Source organism: Oncorhynchus kisutch, unplaced genomic scaffold (genome assembly GCF_002021735.2).
Source record: "Oncorhynchus kisutch isolate 150728-3 unplaced genomic scaffold, Okis_V2 Okis02a-Okis13b_hom, whole genome shotgun sequence".
NCBI lineage: Eukaryota > Metazoa > Chordata > Actinopteri > Salmoniformes > Salmonidae > Oncorhynchus > Oncorhynchus kisutch.
In genome coordinates this window covers 5,419,993-5,435,873 of record NW_022261979.1, presented here as the reverse complement: position 1 = coordinate 5,435,873, position 15,881 = coordinate 5,419,993, and the positions used below count along the sequence as shown (strand labels likewise).

General features: G+C 51.1%; 1 protein-coding gene across 1 annotated transcript in view; it reads right to left on the bottom strand.

Annotated features, from left to right (window-relative positions):
* Positions 1–5,242: 5,242 nt before the first annotated feature.
* The window catches only part of nbeal2 (neurobeachin-like 2), a gene marked incomplete in the record, with an annotated part of 127,642 nt that continues 117,003 nt past the window's right edge, over positions 5,243–15,881 (bottom strand). Inside the window, 7 exon segments of the mRNA XM_031811792.1 lie at positions 5,243–7,625; positions 8,786–8,838; positions 8,841–8,920; positions 9,096–9,244; positions 12,222–12,383; positions 12,587–12,703; positions 12,880–12,974. Coding sequence (XP_031667652.1) covers positions 7,518–7,625; positions 8,786–8,838; positions 8,841–8,920; positions 9,096–9,244; positions 12,222–12,383; positions 12,587–12,703; positions 12,880–12,974 — 764 coding nt within the window.

Below are 15,881 nucleotides of genomic sequence, written 5' to 3'. Positions count from 1 at the left end.
GGAGAAGACACCGGGAGGGAGGGAAAAGACACAGGGAGGGAGGGAGAAGACACAGAGGGAGGGAGGGAGGGAGGGAGGGAGGGAGGGAGGGAGGGAGGGAGGGAGAAGACACAGAGGGAGGGAGGGAGGGAGGGAGAAGACACAGGGAGGGAGAGGATGAAGACACAGGGAGGGAGGGAGGGTGAAGACACAGGGAAGGAGGGAGAAGACACAGGGAGGGAGGGAGAAGACACAGGGAGGGAGAGGATGAAGACACAGGGAGGGAGGGAGGGGTCAGAGCAGAGGATAGTTAGATAGTTTGAAGGTAGTTGTGGTTCTGGTCAGGAAGACCACCAAGATAGGGGGAACTCATGATATCCCCCCTCCCCCTGACTGCCATCCTCCGTTTCCCTCAGTCTTCCCTCAGGACGAGAGATCAGGCAGTACTACAACCCTGATCTGTCTGTCCTACAGCCAAGAATACACAAGGAGGTATGGAAGGGGAGAAGACAGGGAGGGAGGGATGAGAGAAGACAGGGAGGGAGGGAGGGAGGAGAGAAGACAGGGAGGAGAGAAGATAGGGAGGGAGGGATGAGAGAAGACCGGGAGGGAGGGAAGGGGAGAAGACAGGGAGGAGAGAAGACAGGGAGGGAGGAGAGAAGACAGGGAGGGAGGGAAGGGGAGAAGACAGGGAGGAGAGAAGACAGGGAGGGAGGGATGAGAGAAGACAGGGAGGAGAGAAGACAGGAAGGGAGGGATGAGAGAAGACAGGGAGAGAGGGAGGGATGAGAGAAGACAGGGAGGGAGGGACGAGAGAAGACAGGGAGGAGAGAAGACGGAGGGAGAGAAGGGGAGAAGACAGGGAAGGAAACAGGAAAGTAGAGAAGGAGGGAGGGAGAGAAGGGGAGAAGAAGACAGGGAGGGAGGGAGCGAGATGCGGAGGGAAGGTCTCCCCTCAAGACAGGAGAGGTCAGGACACTATGGGCCCTGGTTCTACATAGGAACTTTGGGATACCACCTCTGCCTCCCACCACCATCAGTCTCCACTCAGGACTAGAGAGGTCAGGATAGGACAGGAGGAGCAATCTACCTGCCAGAACCGAGAGCAAGGTGTCAAGCCCTCCTCCCATTGTCAACAGGACCACATCAGAGGGAGAATAGCCTCTGTATCCCTCCATCCCTCCCTTCCTGACCTCCCCCCTCTTCTTCTCTGCTTGTATTGACTGGAAGGGCTTACAGGCCTGTTTTACACCCCTCCCCACGGCCTGCTGAATTGTCCCCTAGAGGTGTTTATGGGCCGGCTGACAGGATGTTGGCTCAAAGGATCCCCTTTAAGTAAATGTGGTGAACCTGCTGTGACCTTTTCAACAAAAACATACAACTCTACAACAGAAAAACTGTTGAGATGAGCGGTAGAATAAGCAGCATTGAAATGTTCTCTCTTCCTGAGTGAATGAATAAATGTGAATGAATGATCTTCTGTATTGACAACAAAATGGGCTGAGTTGAAGAAGTAACATCAGATAGAAATGGGCTGAGTTGAAGAAGTAACATCAGATCGGTACTGTCTTGATTTTGATGATCCTCACACTGGAGAAAAATAACAACCTCACAGAGAATGACCTTGACGATGTGAGCTGTGTGCTTATGGAAAAGTTACACATGACAGACAAGCAGTTTGATTAGAAAAGCTTGTTATTTCAACAGCTTAGAAGAACATTAGAGACACCAAAACAGTAGTTCAGAAGCAGTAGAACAGGTCCAAACCAAGACAGGCCTGCCCTCACCTCACCTCACCTGCCCTCACCTCACCTCACCTGCCCTCACCTCACCTCACCTGCCCTCACCTCACCTCACCTCACCTCACCTCACCTGCCCTCACCTCACCTCACCTGCCCTCACCTCACCCACCTCACCTCACCTGCCCTCACCTCACCTCACCTGCCCTCACCTCACCTGCCCTCACCTCACCTCACCTCACCTCACCTCACCTGCCCTCACCTCACCTCACCTCACCTCACCTGCCCTCACCTCACCTGCCCTCACCTCACCTCACCTGCCCTCACCTCACCTCACCTCACCTGCCCTCACCTCACCTCACCTGCCCTCATCTCATCTCACCTCACCTGCCCTCACCTCACCTGCCCTCATCTCATCTCACCTCACCTGCCCTCATCTCATCTCACCTCACCTGCCCTCATCTCACCTCACCTCACCTCACCTCACCTCACCTGCCCTCACCTGCCCTCACCTGCCCTCACCTGCCCTCACCTGCCCTCACCTCACCTCACCTGCCCTCACCTCACCTCACCTGCCCTCATCTCATCTCACCTCACCTCACCTGCCCTCATCTCATCTCACCTCACCTCACCTCACCTCACCTCACCTGCCCTCACCTCATCTCACCTCACCTCAGGTTTCAGTTGGGATTGAGCTGGGTGTAAATGAGCACACTTTTTAGTCTCTCTCAGATATGTACAGTATTTATATGGGATGCATCCCAAATGGCACCCATTTGGAAAATTGTCAAATTCACGTGCTTATCAAGAGAACATCCCTGGTCATCCCTACTGCCTCTGATCTGGCGGACTCACTAAACAGAGAACATCCCTGGTCATCCCTACTGCCTCTGATCTGGAGGACTCACTAAACAGAGAACATCCCTGGTCATCCCTACTGCCTCTGATCTGGCGGACTCACTAAACAGAGAACATCCCTGGTCATCCCTACTGCCTCTGATCTGGCGGACTCACTAAACAGAGAACATCCCTGGTCATCCCTACTGCCTCTGATCTGGCGGACTCACTAAACAGAGAACATCCCTGGTCATCCCTACTGCCTCTGATCTGGCGGACTCACTAAACAGAGAACATCCCTGGTCATCCCTACTGCCTCTGATCTGGGGGACTCACTAAACAGAGAACATCCCTGGTCATCCCTACTGCCTCTGATCTGGCGGACTCACTAAACAGAGAACATCCCTGGTCATCCCTACTGCCTCTGATCTGGCGGACTCACTAAACAGAGAACATCCCTGGTCATCCCTACTGCCTCTGATCTGGAGGACTCACTAAACAGAGAACATCCCTGGTCATCCCTACTGCCTCTGATCTGGCTGACTCACTAAACAGACAACATCCCTGGTCATCCCTACTGCCTCTGATCTGGAGGACTCACTAAACAGAGAACATCCCTGGTCATCCCTACTGCCTCTGATCTGGCGGACTCACTAAACAGAGAACATCCCTGGTCATCCCTACTGCCTCTGATCTGGCGGACTCACTAAACAGAGAACATCCCTGGTCATCCCTACTGCCTCTGATCTGGCGGACTCACTAAACAGAGAACATCCCTGGTCATCCCTACTGCCTCTGATCTGGAGGACTCACTAAACAGAGAACATCCCTGGTCATCCCTACTGCCTCTGATCTGGCGGACTCACTAAACAGAGAACATCCCTGGTCATCCCTACTGCCTCTGATCTGGAGGACTCACTAAACAGAGAACATCCCTGGTCATCCCTACTGCCTCTGATCTGGGGGACTCACTAAACAGAGAACATCCCTGGTCATCCCTACTGCCTCTGATCTGGAGGACTCACTAAACAGAGAACATCCCTGGTCATCCCTACTGCCTCTGATCTGGCGGACTCACTAAACAGAGAACATCCCTGGTCATCCCTACTGCCTCTGATCTGGGGGACTCACTAAACAGAGAACATCCCTGGTCATCCCTACTGCCTCTGATCTGGCGGACTCACTAAACAGAGAACATCCCTGGTCATCCCTACTGCCTCTGATCTGGAGGACTCACTAAACAGAGAACATCCCTGGTCATCCCTACTGCCTCTGATCTGGGGGACTCACTAAACAGAGAACATCCCTGGTCATCCCTACTGCCTCTGATCTGGGGGACTCACTAAACAGAGAACATCCCTGGTCATCCCTACTGCCTCTGATCTGGCGGACTCACTAAACAGAGAACATCCCTGGTCATCCCTACTGCCTCTGATCTGGAGGACTCACTAAACACAAATGCTTGGTTTGTGAATGATGTTGGAGTGTGCCCCTGACTATCGGTAAATTAAAACAACAAGACAATTATGCCATCTGGTTTGCTTAATATAAGGAATTTTAAAAGATTTTTTACTTTTGATACTGAAGTATATTTAAAACCAAATACTTTTAGCCTTTTACTTAAGTAGTATTTTACTTTCACTTAAGTCATGACAATTGAGTACTTTTCCCACCACTGTAAAATTGCGCAACAAAAACATAAAAATTAATGACAGATTTCTTAAATGATCTTAGACTAATTCAGATTATTTTTGAGGAAGTGTATACTGGCTACGGCGTCTCAAAATGGACAAACAGTACTATTTCTATTTTTTTCAAGCGAAGGTCTTTTAGGGGTGTATGCGAGCACACACACACACGTTCGGTTCGGCCATTAGATACATTTTTCATTTCCCCCATTATTACTTAAGGTTAGAATCTGATTCTAGATCAGTGTCTAGAGGCAACTTCCACCTGGAGATCTTTATTCAGCAGTAGTGTCCTGGGGCTCAGGGACCTGATTCTAGATCAGTGTCTAGAGGTAACCTCCACCTGGAGATCTTTATTCAGCAGTAGTGTCCTGGGGCTCAGGGACCTGATTCTAGATCAGTGTCTAGAGGCAACTTCCACCTGGAGATCTTTATTCATCAGTAGTGTCCTGGGGCTCAGGGACCTGATTCTAGATCAGTGTCTAGAGGCAACTTCCACCTGGAGTTCTTTATTCAGCAGTAGTATCCTGGGGCTCAGGGTCCTGATTCTAGATCAGTGTCTAGAGGCAACTTCCACCTGGAGATCTTTATTCAGCAGTAGTATCCTGGGGCTCAGGGTCCTGATTCTAGATCAGTGTCTAGACTGTGGCGTGGGACACAGACCTGGGATCAAAATACTACTTTTAATCTTTCAGATATTTAGAGAGTTTGGCTCTAGCCTGCCAGGAATGCCAAATGGCGTTTCCCATTTTGGGACTATTCTATTGGTCCGTCAAATCAGGCATGCTCAATCAAGCTCAGATAAAGTATTTTTAAGGATTCTGAATAGTATTTGAACCCAGGTCTGGTGAGAGATCAGTCAGGAGGATAAAAGTGGATGAACTGACTATGAAAACAAGTCAGAGTTCCATAGGTCCTATTCCCTATATAGTGTACGACTTTGGACCAGGGCCAATAGAGAAACTATTGACAAGAGACAATAAAGCAAACAGACACGTATCATTTCTGCAGGCATTTCAGGCCCACCTTTTTCAATAAAACCCAGGCATTCTGTCAACATCACAGCCAGATCATTAACACAGACATGTAATAATGCATTACCATATATTGTGACCCTTGACCTTTTAAACACATAGTATAGCGACACGCAGTAAAACAACCATCAAAGATTACAGCAATATTAACCTCGTTCCCAGACTCAAGTGCTACTGAGAGAGTCGGAATGGTGGAAAAGATTACAGCAATATTCTCTCTTTTTCTCTAAAAATTCCACTGTCCATCCAATCACAGATTGCAGCCTGTTAGTAGAGACTGGAGACGGTAGCTGGTAGGCGCGATTTCGTTGCCATTGCATTTCCCCAACAGTTCCCTTTTGTCTTTGTGACTGAGTCCCAAATGCCACCATATATGGGGCCCCGGGTCAAAAGTAGTGCACTACACATGGCGCTATTTGGAACGCTCCCTTTGCGTCTCTTCCATCCCAACATGACAGTGCATAACAACAGTCTCTCTCCAACCCAACCGCAGAAAAAAGGGGGGTTTTCACAGGAAGTACATTCCTCTACTGGCTCGTTGGGAGCCCAAGTCTATCTTTCCACCCATGTGTTCTACAGACACCACGACTGCCTCTCAAATCGCACCCTATTCCCTATATGGTGCAGTGCTTTGGACCGGAGCCCTGAGCAAAAGTAGTGCACTATAATAGGGGAAAGAGTGCCATTTGGGACACAAGCCATCTCTAGTTCAAAAGGGTTCAACTCAGTGCTTCAGAAAATAACAAGATACTAGCAGTATAAAAGGTTAAATCGCCCTGATGGATGAGGACCCTTTCACAGCTGTCTGTCTAACAGTTTACCAACAATATGACCGTTAGTTACAAGTGATGCAGGTTTGGTTGCCGAGGACACGCAGGTCCTTACGAAGACTGGAGCTACTGTGAAACACCGGCCTGCAACAGAAGAAAAAGTGATGGACAGACCAGGAGGGAGGGAGGGAAAGATGACAGGCAGATGAGAGACTGAAAAAAGAAGGAGGGGATCATCTCATCTCCTGCCAATCAGTGCTGGAGGGAAAGATGACAGGCACTTTTCAGTTACAACAAGTTTGAAACAATAACAACAGCTACAGTAAGGTATTCTCTGCTGGAAAATAGTATCTGTGTAAAGAGTGAAGATGAAGACACAGACAAACTAAATGAGTCATCAATGAATGCAACACAGGCAACACATCAGGAACACACAACCAATCAAAGCAATCCTCTAAAGCGGTAATGTGAGCTGCACATACAGATGCTATATACCGTACAAGTCATACAACATCTCTTCTCTCCTATTTAAGGCAACAGTGGTTCATTTGTTGTGAACATCACCGTCCATCATGTGACAATACAAACCGCACATACCGTCTGGACCACTCCAAACAGGTTATTGCATTGTATTGTCAGCAGGATTGCACACATGTAGAGAGAGAAATCCCACCCTCTAGTGGTCTACACTGGTACTGCACCATGGAAATCTCTTGCAACGTTTATCGTTTTCAAGTTTCAAGGAGTTTTAGACAAGGTGCCAATGCCACACAACTGGCCTCGGAACAACCCAGTAAAAGGGGTTGGGAGTCACATAAAACAGAGTCTCCTTTCTTGTCTACAAAACACGAGTCATCTTTGGAATGATGCCTTTTTAAAAATAGAGTATAAAACCACCTAAATCAAAAAATATTTTATTTTCCCTTTTGTAGAAAAAAAAGGCCTTTGTTTATCATGTCTCTCTCGGAGCGCTCAGAGGCTTGAACCCATAGAGGCTTGAACCCATAGAGGCTTGAACCCATAGAGGCTTGAACCCATAGAGGCTTGAACCCATAGAGGCTTGAACCCATAGAGGCTTGAACCCATAGAGGCTTGGACCCATAGAGGCTTGAACCCATAGAGGCTTGAACCCATAGAGGCTTGAAACCCATAGAGGTTTGGACCCAGAGAGGTTTGGAGAGGCCGTTTAACAGTCAATCCTGTCCAGCAAAGTTCTGGGTGGGCTTTCTGACGCCAACATCCAGGGTCTCTACTCCCTTCATTCTGATCCAGCAAATCCACTGCTGGTGGGTAGAAAAATGTCTGTGTCCCAAATGGCACCCTGTTCCCTATATACTGCTGTTCTTGACCAGAACCCAATAGGCACTATATAGGAATAGGATGCCATTTGGGTGTCGGCCATCAACCAAGCCTCGGGTGAGTCTAACAGGCTACGATAATATTGCCTTCTGTATGTTTTCATGGCGACCCTCACTTCCCAGAAGTCTCAGTGGGGTTGTATTCTGTCTCTCCTGAGGAAACCTGAGAGATTCGGCGTGTTGAGCCCCACAGCCGACGGGAAAACTGACCCGAGCGTACCTAGAGGAGAGAGAGAGAGATATACAGAGAGAGAGAGGGAGACAGAGAGAGATATACAGAGAGAGATATACAGAGAGAGAGAGAGAGATACAGAGAGATAGATACAGAGAGAGAGAGAGAGAGAGATACAGAGAGAGAGATATACAGAGAGACAGTGAGAGATACACAGAGAGAGAGAGAGATACAGAGATATTACAGAGAGACAGAGAGAAGAGGAGAGAGATATACAAGAGACAGAGAGAGATACACAGATAGATAGATACGAGAGAGAGAGAGAGAGAAAGAGAGAGGAGGACAGAGAGAGAGAGAGAGATACACAGAGAGAGAGAGGAGAGAGAGAGAGAGAGAGAGACAGAGAGAGATAACATGAGAGAGGAGATACAATAATAGATAGATACATAGCTGATAGATAGAGAGAGATGTAGTACAGATAGAGAGACACACGAGAGAGAGAAGAGATACACAGAGAGAGAGAGAGACAGAGAGAGATATACAGATAGACAGAGAGAGATACACAGAGAGATAGATTACAGAGAGAGATAGGAGATAGAGAAGAGAGAGAGGGAGACAGAGAGAATAGATAACACACAGAGAGAGAGAAGAGATAACAATACAACGAGAGAGAGAGACGAGACATAGAGAGTATACAGATAGACATACATATATAAGATAGATACAGAGAGAGAGAGAGAGAGGAGAGAGAGGGAGACAGAGAGAGAGAGAGATACACACAGAGAGAGAGAGAGATACACAGAGAGAGAGAGAGATATACAGAGAGACATACATAGAGAGATAGATACAGAGAGAGAGAGAGGGAGACAGAGAGAGAGAGAGAGAGATACACACAGAGAGAGAGAAAGATACACAGAGAAGGAGAGAGACAGAGAGAGATATACAGAGAGACAGAGAGAGATACACAGAGAGAGAGAGAGACAGAGAGAGATACACACAGAGAGAGAGGGAGAGATACACAGAGAGAGAGAGAGAGAGAACAGGTCATCACTGAGCATGTGTTGAAAGTAGGAGAATGTAACTATTAGGGTAAGGGATGTTATTGAACTAAAGATAATCTTGTTATCATCTAACATGATTTCCAGATGGGATAGAAGCTCAGGAGCAAGTTGTTCTGGAACAGCGTGCATTAGGGATGCAGACGTTACATCCTCTGGTTTCCCAGCCCCCACCACGATGAGCTTTCCATCCTGCAGCCCACCAGGATGTGGCTACTCTCTCTGGTCACCGACACACTCCTCACAGCCACCTTCAACGGCAGGGGAGACACCGCCAGCGCCAGACTGACACACACACACACACACACACACACACACACACACACACACACCACACACACACACACACACACACACACACACACACACACACACAGATGAATGAATGTTATGGAAGGTGGTGTAGTCTAATGGAAGTGTGTGTTGATGATGGCCATACACACTGTGTTGCATGTCTTACCTGTACAGGTGTCTGATGTGTAGGTTTCCCTGCTGGGTCCCCAGAATGATGTACTCAGGGACCAGGTAGAGAGCTGTCACCTCTTCCTCCAGGCTGACAGACGACAGCAGACAGCCATTCACAGAGTAAACATGGAGGGAGTACTTCTCCTTTAATTACAGGACAGAGAGAGGAGAAGGAAGAGGGGGGGAGACAGAGAGAGGAGAAGGAAAAGGGGGGAGACAGAGAGAGGAGAAGGAAGAGGGGGAGACAGAGAGAGGAGAAGGAAGAGGGGGGAGACAGAGAGAGGAGAAGGAAGAGGGGGGCGACAGAGAGAGGAGAAGGAAGAGGGGGAGACAGAGAAAGGAGAAGGAAGAGGGGGGAGACAGAGAGAGGAGAAGGAAGAGGGGGGAGACAGAGAAAGGAGAAGGAAGAGGGGAGACGGAGACAGAGAAAGAGAAGGAAAGAAGGAGAGGAGAATGGGAAGAGGGGAGACAGAGAGAGGAGAAGGAAGAGGGGGGGACAGAGAGAGGAGAAGGAAGAGGGGGAGACAGAGAGAGGAAGGAAGAGGGGGAGACAGAGAAAGGAGAAGGAAGAGGGGGAGACAGAGAGAGGAGAAGGAAGAGGGGGGGAGGACAGAAGGAGAGGAGAGGGGAGACAGATAGAGGAGGGAAGGATAGAGGGGAGGACAGAGAGAGGGAGAAGGAAGGGGGGGAGACAGAGAGAGGAGAAGGAAGAGGGGGGAGACAGAGAGAGGAGAAGGAAGAGGGGGGAGACAGAGAGAGGAGAAGGAAGAGGGGGAGACAGAGAGGGAGAAGGAAGAGGCGGGGAGACAGAGAAGGGAGAAGGAAGAGGGGGGGAACAGAGAAAGGGAGAAGAGAAAAGAGAAAGGAAGAGGGGAGGACAGAGAGAGGGATGAAGGAAGAGGGGAGACCAGAGAAAGGAGAAGGCAAGAGGGCGGGAGACAGGAGGAAGGGACAATGGAAGAGGGGGAGACAGGAGAGGGAGAAGGAATGAGGGGGGATGATCAGAGAAAGGAGAAAGGAAGAGGGGGACAGGGGGGAGACATAGGAGAAAGGGAAGGAAGAGGGGGGAGGACAGAGAGATGAGTAAGGAAAGAGGGGGAGACGAGACGAAAGGAGAAGGAAGAAGGGGGATGGACAGACGAGAGGGAGAAGGAGAGGGCGGGCGACAGAGAGAGGAGAAGGTAAGGAGGGGGGCGGACCAGAGAGTAAGGGAATGAAGAGGGGGCGACAGAAGAAGAGGGAGAAGGTGCGCAGGAGGGGGGAGACAGAGAGAGGAGACAGGAAGAGGTGGAGACAAGAGAGCAGCGAGAAGGAATGACGGGGGGAGACATGAGAGAGGGAGCAAGGAAGATGGGGGAGACAGAGAAGAGGAGAAGGATGAGTGGGGAGAGACAGAGAGAGGAGAAGGAAGAGGGGGGAGACAGAGAAAAGGGGGGGGGGGGAAGGGGAGGCAGAGAGAGGAGAAGGGAAGAGGGGGGAGACAGAGGAAGGAGAAGGAAGGGGGGGAGACAGAGAGAGGAGAAGGAGAGGGGGAGACAGGAGAGAGGAGAAGGAAGAGGGGGAGACAGAGAGAGGAGAAGGAAGAAGAGGGGGAGACAGAGAAAGGAGAAGGAAGAGGGGGGAGACAGAGAGAGAGAAGGAAGAGGGGGGAGTCAGAGAGACGAGAAGGAAGAGGGGGGCGACAGGGGGAGAGAGAGAGAGGGGAAGAGGGGGGAGACAGAGAAAGGACAAGGTAAGAGGGGGGCCGACTAGAGAGAGGGAAGGAAGAGGGGGAGACAGAGAAGGAAGGGAGGAGAAGAGGGAGGAGAGGGGACAGAAGGAGGAGAAGGAAGAGGGGGGCGGACAGAGAGAGGAGAAGGAAAGAGGGGGAGACAGAGGAAAGGGACAAGGAAGCAGGGGGGAGCAGAGGAGGAGAAGAAGAGGGGGGAGACAGAGAAAGGAGAAGGAAGAGGGGGAGACAGAGAAAGGAGGGAGACAGAGAAAAGAGAAGGAAGAGGGGGGGACACAGAGAGAGGAGAGGAAGAGGGGGGAGAAGGACAGAGGAGGGAGACAGAGAAGGAGAAGGAAGAGGGGGGAGCAGAGGGGGGAGGAGGAGAGAGGAGAAGGAAGAGGGGGGAGACAGAGAGAGGAGAAGGAAGAGGGGGAGAAGACAGAGAGAAGAGAAGGAAGAGGGGGAGACAAGAGAGGAGAAGGAAGAGGGAGGGAGACAGAGGGGAGACAGAGAGAGGAGAAGGAAGAGGGGGGGGAGACAGAGAAAGGAGAAGGAAGAGGGGGGAGACAGAGAGAGGAGAAGGAAGAGGGGGGCGACAGAGAGAGGAGAAGGAAGAGGGGGGCGACAGAGAGAGGAGAAGGAAGAGGGGGGCGACAGAGAGAGGAGAAGGAAGAGGGGGAGACAGAGAGAGGAGAAGGAAGAGGGGGAGACAGAGAGAGGAGGAAGGAAGAGGGGGGAGACAGAGAGAGGAGAAGGAAGAGGGGGGAGACAGAGAGAGGAGAAGGAAGAGGGGGGAGACAGAGAAAGGAGAAGGAAGAGGGGGGAGACAGAGAGAGGAGAAGGAAGAGGGGGGAGACAGAGAGAGGAGAAGGAAGAGGGGGAGACAGAGAGAGGAGAAGGAAGAGGGGGGAGACAGAGAGAGGAGAAGGAAGAGGGGGAACAGAGAAAGGAAAGGAGAGGGGAAGGAAGAGAGGAGAAGGAAGAGGGGGAGACAGAGAGAGGAGAGGAGAAGAGAGAGAGAAGGAAGAGGGGGGCGACAGAGAGAGGAGAAGGAAGAGGGGGGAGACAGAGAAAGGACAAGGAAGAGGGGGGGAGACAGAGAGAGGAGAAGGAAGAGGGGGAGACAGAGAGAGGAGAAGGAAGAGGGGGGAGACAGAGAGAGGAGAAGGAAGAGGGGAGACAGAGACGAGAGGAGAAGGAAGAGGGGGGAGACAGAGAGAGGAGAAGGAAGAGGGGGGAGACAGAGAGAGGAGAAGGAAGAGGGGGAGACAGAGAAAGAGAGACAGCGAGGGAAGAGGCGATTATTGAGAGCGATACAATGAAATATCAATACAGTTGATTAGTTTGTGTGTGTGTGTGTGTGTGTGTGTATGTGTGTGTGCATGCAAAATGAATGTGTGTGTTCCGTACCTTTCCAGCAGTGCGTCCCTCCAGGGCGGTCTGTACCACGATGTGCCCCTCCATGCCCACCTGCAACTCAGTGACCCGGGCAGGCAGGCAGCTCTCACCGGGCGGACGCAGGGTACGGAGGAACTGGCCACGACGTACACTGTGGATTATCAGAGTACCATCCTGAGAGAGAGAGAGAGAGAGAGAGAGAGAGAGACAGAGAGACAGAGAGACAGAGAGACAGAGAGAGAGACAGAGAGAGAGAGGGTAAGAAACCAAATGTGACAGTCTACACCCTGGATAATTTCACTCAAACTGGAATGAAGGTCTCTCTCAAATCCCAGATTTCCCCTTTAACACACCATATCTGACCCCTGACCTCTCACCTTTGACCCAGAGACAGCCATGTCCAGCTCGGTGCTGATGGCCACACAGGTGACCTCCTGGTCGTGTCCACAGAGGACCTGCACTGGACGAGGAGAGAGACCACTGGAGAACTCACCCTGGGAGAGGAGAGAGAGAGGGAGGGGGGGGGGATGAAACCTTTTGGACTCTCCATCAGAAGACCATTTTTACAGACAAAGTAGAAATATGAAGATAATTAGGAGATGCACCCTGCTTATTCTACTAGAGCCAGTGATTTCCTAAGACCTGTGACAGAGGAAGATGAAAGTCCTACCTGCTGTAGAACCTGCCACACGATACAGGATGTGTCTCTGGAACCAGATATGAGGTAGATTCCACAGAGGTCCAGAGCCAGACATGTCACCACGTCTACAGGACAGACAGGACACCCATCACTATCAGACATGTTACCACGTCTACAGGACAGACAGGACAGACAGGACACCCATCACTATCAGACATGTTACCACGTCTACAGGACAGACAGGACAGACAGGACACTCATCACTATCAGACATGTCACCAGGTCTACAGGACAGACAGGACAGACAGGACACCCATCACTATCAGACATGTTACCACGTCTACAGGACAGACAGGACAGACAGGGCACCCATCACTATCAGACATGTCACCAGGTCTACAGGACAGACAGGACACCCATCACTCAGACATGTCACCAGGTCTACAGGACAGACAGGACAGACAGGACACCCATCACTATCAGACATGTCACCACGTCTACAGGACAGACAGGACAGACAGGACACTCATCACTATCAGACATGTTACCAGGTCTACAGGACAGACAGGACACCCATCACTATCAGACATGTTACCAGGTCTACAGGACAGACAGGACAGACAGGACACTCATCACTATCAGACATGTTACCACATCTACAGGACAGACAGGACACCCATCACTATCAGACATGTTACCAGGTCTACAGGACAGACAGGACACCCATCACTATCAGACATGTTACCACGTCTACAGGACAGACAGGACACTCATCACTATCAGACATGTTACCACGTCTACAGGACAGACAGGACACCCATCACTATCAGACATGTTACCACGTCTACAGGACAGACAGGACACTCATCACTATCAGACATGTTACCACGTCTACAGGACAGACAGGACACCCATCACTATCAGACATGTTACCAGGTCTACAGGACACTCATCACTATCAGACATGTTACCAGGTCTACAGGACAGACAGGACACCCATCACTATCAGACATGTTACCACGTCTACAGGACAGACAGGACACTCATCACTATCAGACATGTTACCACGTCTATAGGACAGACAGGACACCCATCACTATCAGACATGTTACCAGGTCTACAGGACACTCATCACTATCAGACATGTTACCACGTCTACAGGACAGACAGGACACTCATCACTATCAGACATGTTACCACGTCTACAGGACAGACAGGACACCCATCACTATCAGACATGTTACCAGGTCTACAGGACACTCATCACTATCAGACATGTTACCACGTCTACAGGACAGACAGGACACTCATCACTATCAGACATGTTACCACGTCTATAGGACAGACAGGACACCCATCACTATCAGACATGTTACCAGGTCTACAGGACACTCATCACTATCAGACATGTTACCACGTCTACAGGACACCCATCACTATCAGACATGTTACCAGGTCTACAGGACAGACAGTAACTCTGATCTCTTTCTGGACAACAGAAATTACAATATAACTATTTGGGGGCTGATCTAGAATCAGATCCCCCCCTGTCCAAGTAACCATGCTGATCTAGAATCAGATCCCCCCTGTCCAAGTAACCTTACTGATCTAGAATCAGATCCCCCCTGTCCAAGTAACCTTACTGATCTAGAATCAGATCCCCCCCTGTCCAAGTAACCTTTCTGATCTAGAATCAGATCCCCCCCCTGTCCAAGTAACCTTACTGATCTAGAATCAGATCCCCCCTGTCCAAGTAACCTTACTGATCTAGAATCAGATCCCCCCTGTTCAAGTAACCTTACTGATCTAGAATCAGATCCCCCCTGTTCAAGTAACCTTACTGATCTAGAATCAGATCCCCCCCTGTTCAAGTAACCTTACTGATCTAGAATCAGATCCCCCCTGTCCAAGTAACCTTACTGATCTAGAATCAGATCCCCCCTGTTCAAGTAACCTTACTGATCTAGAATCAGATCCCCCCTGTTCAAGTAACCTTACTGATCTAGAATCAGATCCCCCTGTTCAAGTAACCTTACTGATTTTGATCTAAAAGGCAAAACTGATCCTAAAACTCTTACTATGACAAAATTGAAACATGGTCTCCCCCCCATCCGCCCCCCCATCCTTCCTTCCTCCCTCCCTCCCGTCCTTTTTCCCTCCCTCCCTCACCGTCCTCCCTCCCTCACCGTCCTCCCTCCCTCCCCGTCCTCTTTCCCTCCCTCCCTCCCTCCCCGTCCTCTTTCCCTCCCTCCCTCCCCGTCCTCTTTCCCTCCCGCCCTCACCGTCCTCCCTCACTCACCATCCTCCCTCCCTCCCTCACTGTCCTCCCTCCCTCCCAGTCCTCTTTCCCTCCCTCCCAGTCCTCTTTCCCTCCCTCCCTCACCGTCCTCCCTCACCGTCCTCCCTCACCGTTCTCCCTCACTCACCGTCCTCCCTCCCTCCCTCACCTTCCTCCCACCCTCCCTCACCGTCCTCCCTCCCTCCCTCACCGTCCACCCTCCCTCCCTCACCGTCCTCCCTCCCTCACCGTCCACCCTCCCTCACCGTCCACCCTCCCTCACCGTCCTCTTTCCCTCCCGCCCTCACCGTCCTCCCTCCCTCCCTCCCTCCCTCCCCGTCCTCTTTCCCTCCCTCCCTCACCGTCCTCCCTCACCGTCCTCCCTCACTCACCGTCCTCCCTCCCTCACCGTCCTCCCTCCCTCACCGTCCTCCCTCCCTCCCTCCCCGTCCTCTTTCCCTCCCGCCCTCACCGTCCTCCCTCACTCACCGTCCTCCCTCCCTCCTTCCCTCCCTCACTGTCCTCCCTCCCTCCCCGTCCTCTTTCCCTCCCTCCCTCCCCGTGCTCTTTCCCTCCCTCCCTCCCTCACCGTCCTCCCTCACCGTCCTCCCTCACTCACCGTCCTCACTTCCCTCCCTCACCTTCCTCTCCCTCACCGTCCACCCTCCGTCCCTCACCATCCTCCCTCCCTCACCGTCCACCCTCCCTCACCGTCCACCCTCCCTCACCGTCCTCCCTCCCTCACCGTCCACCC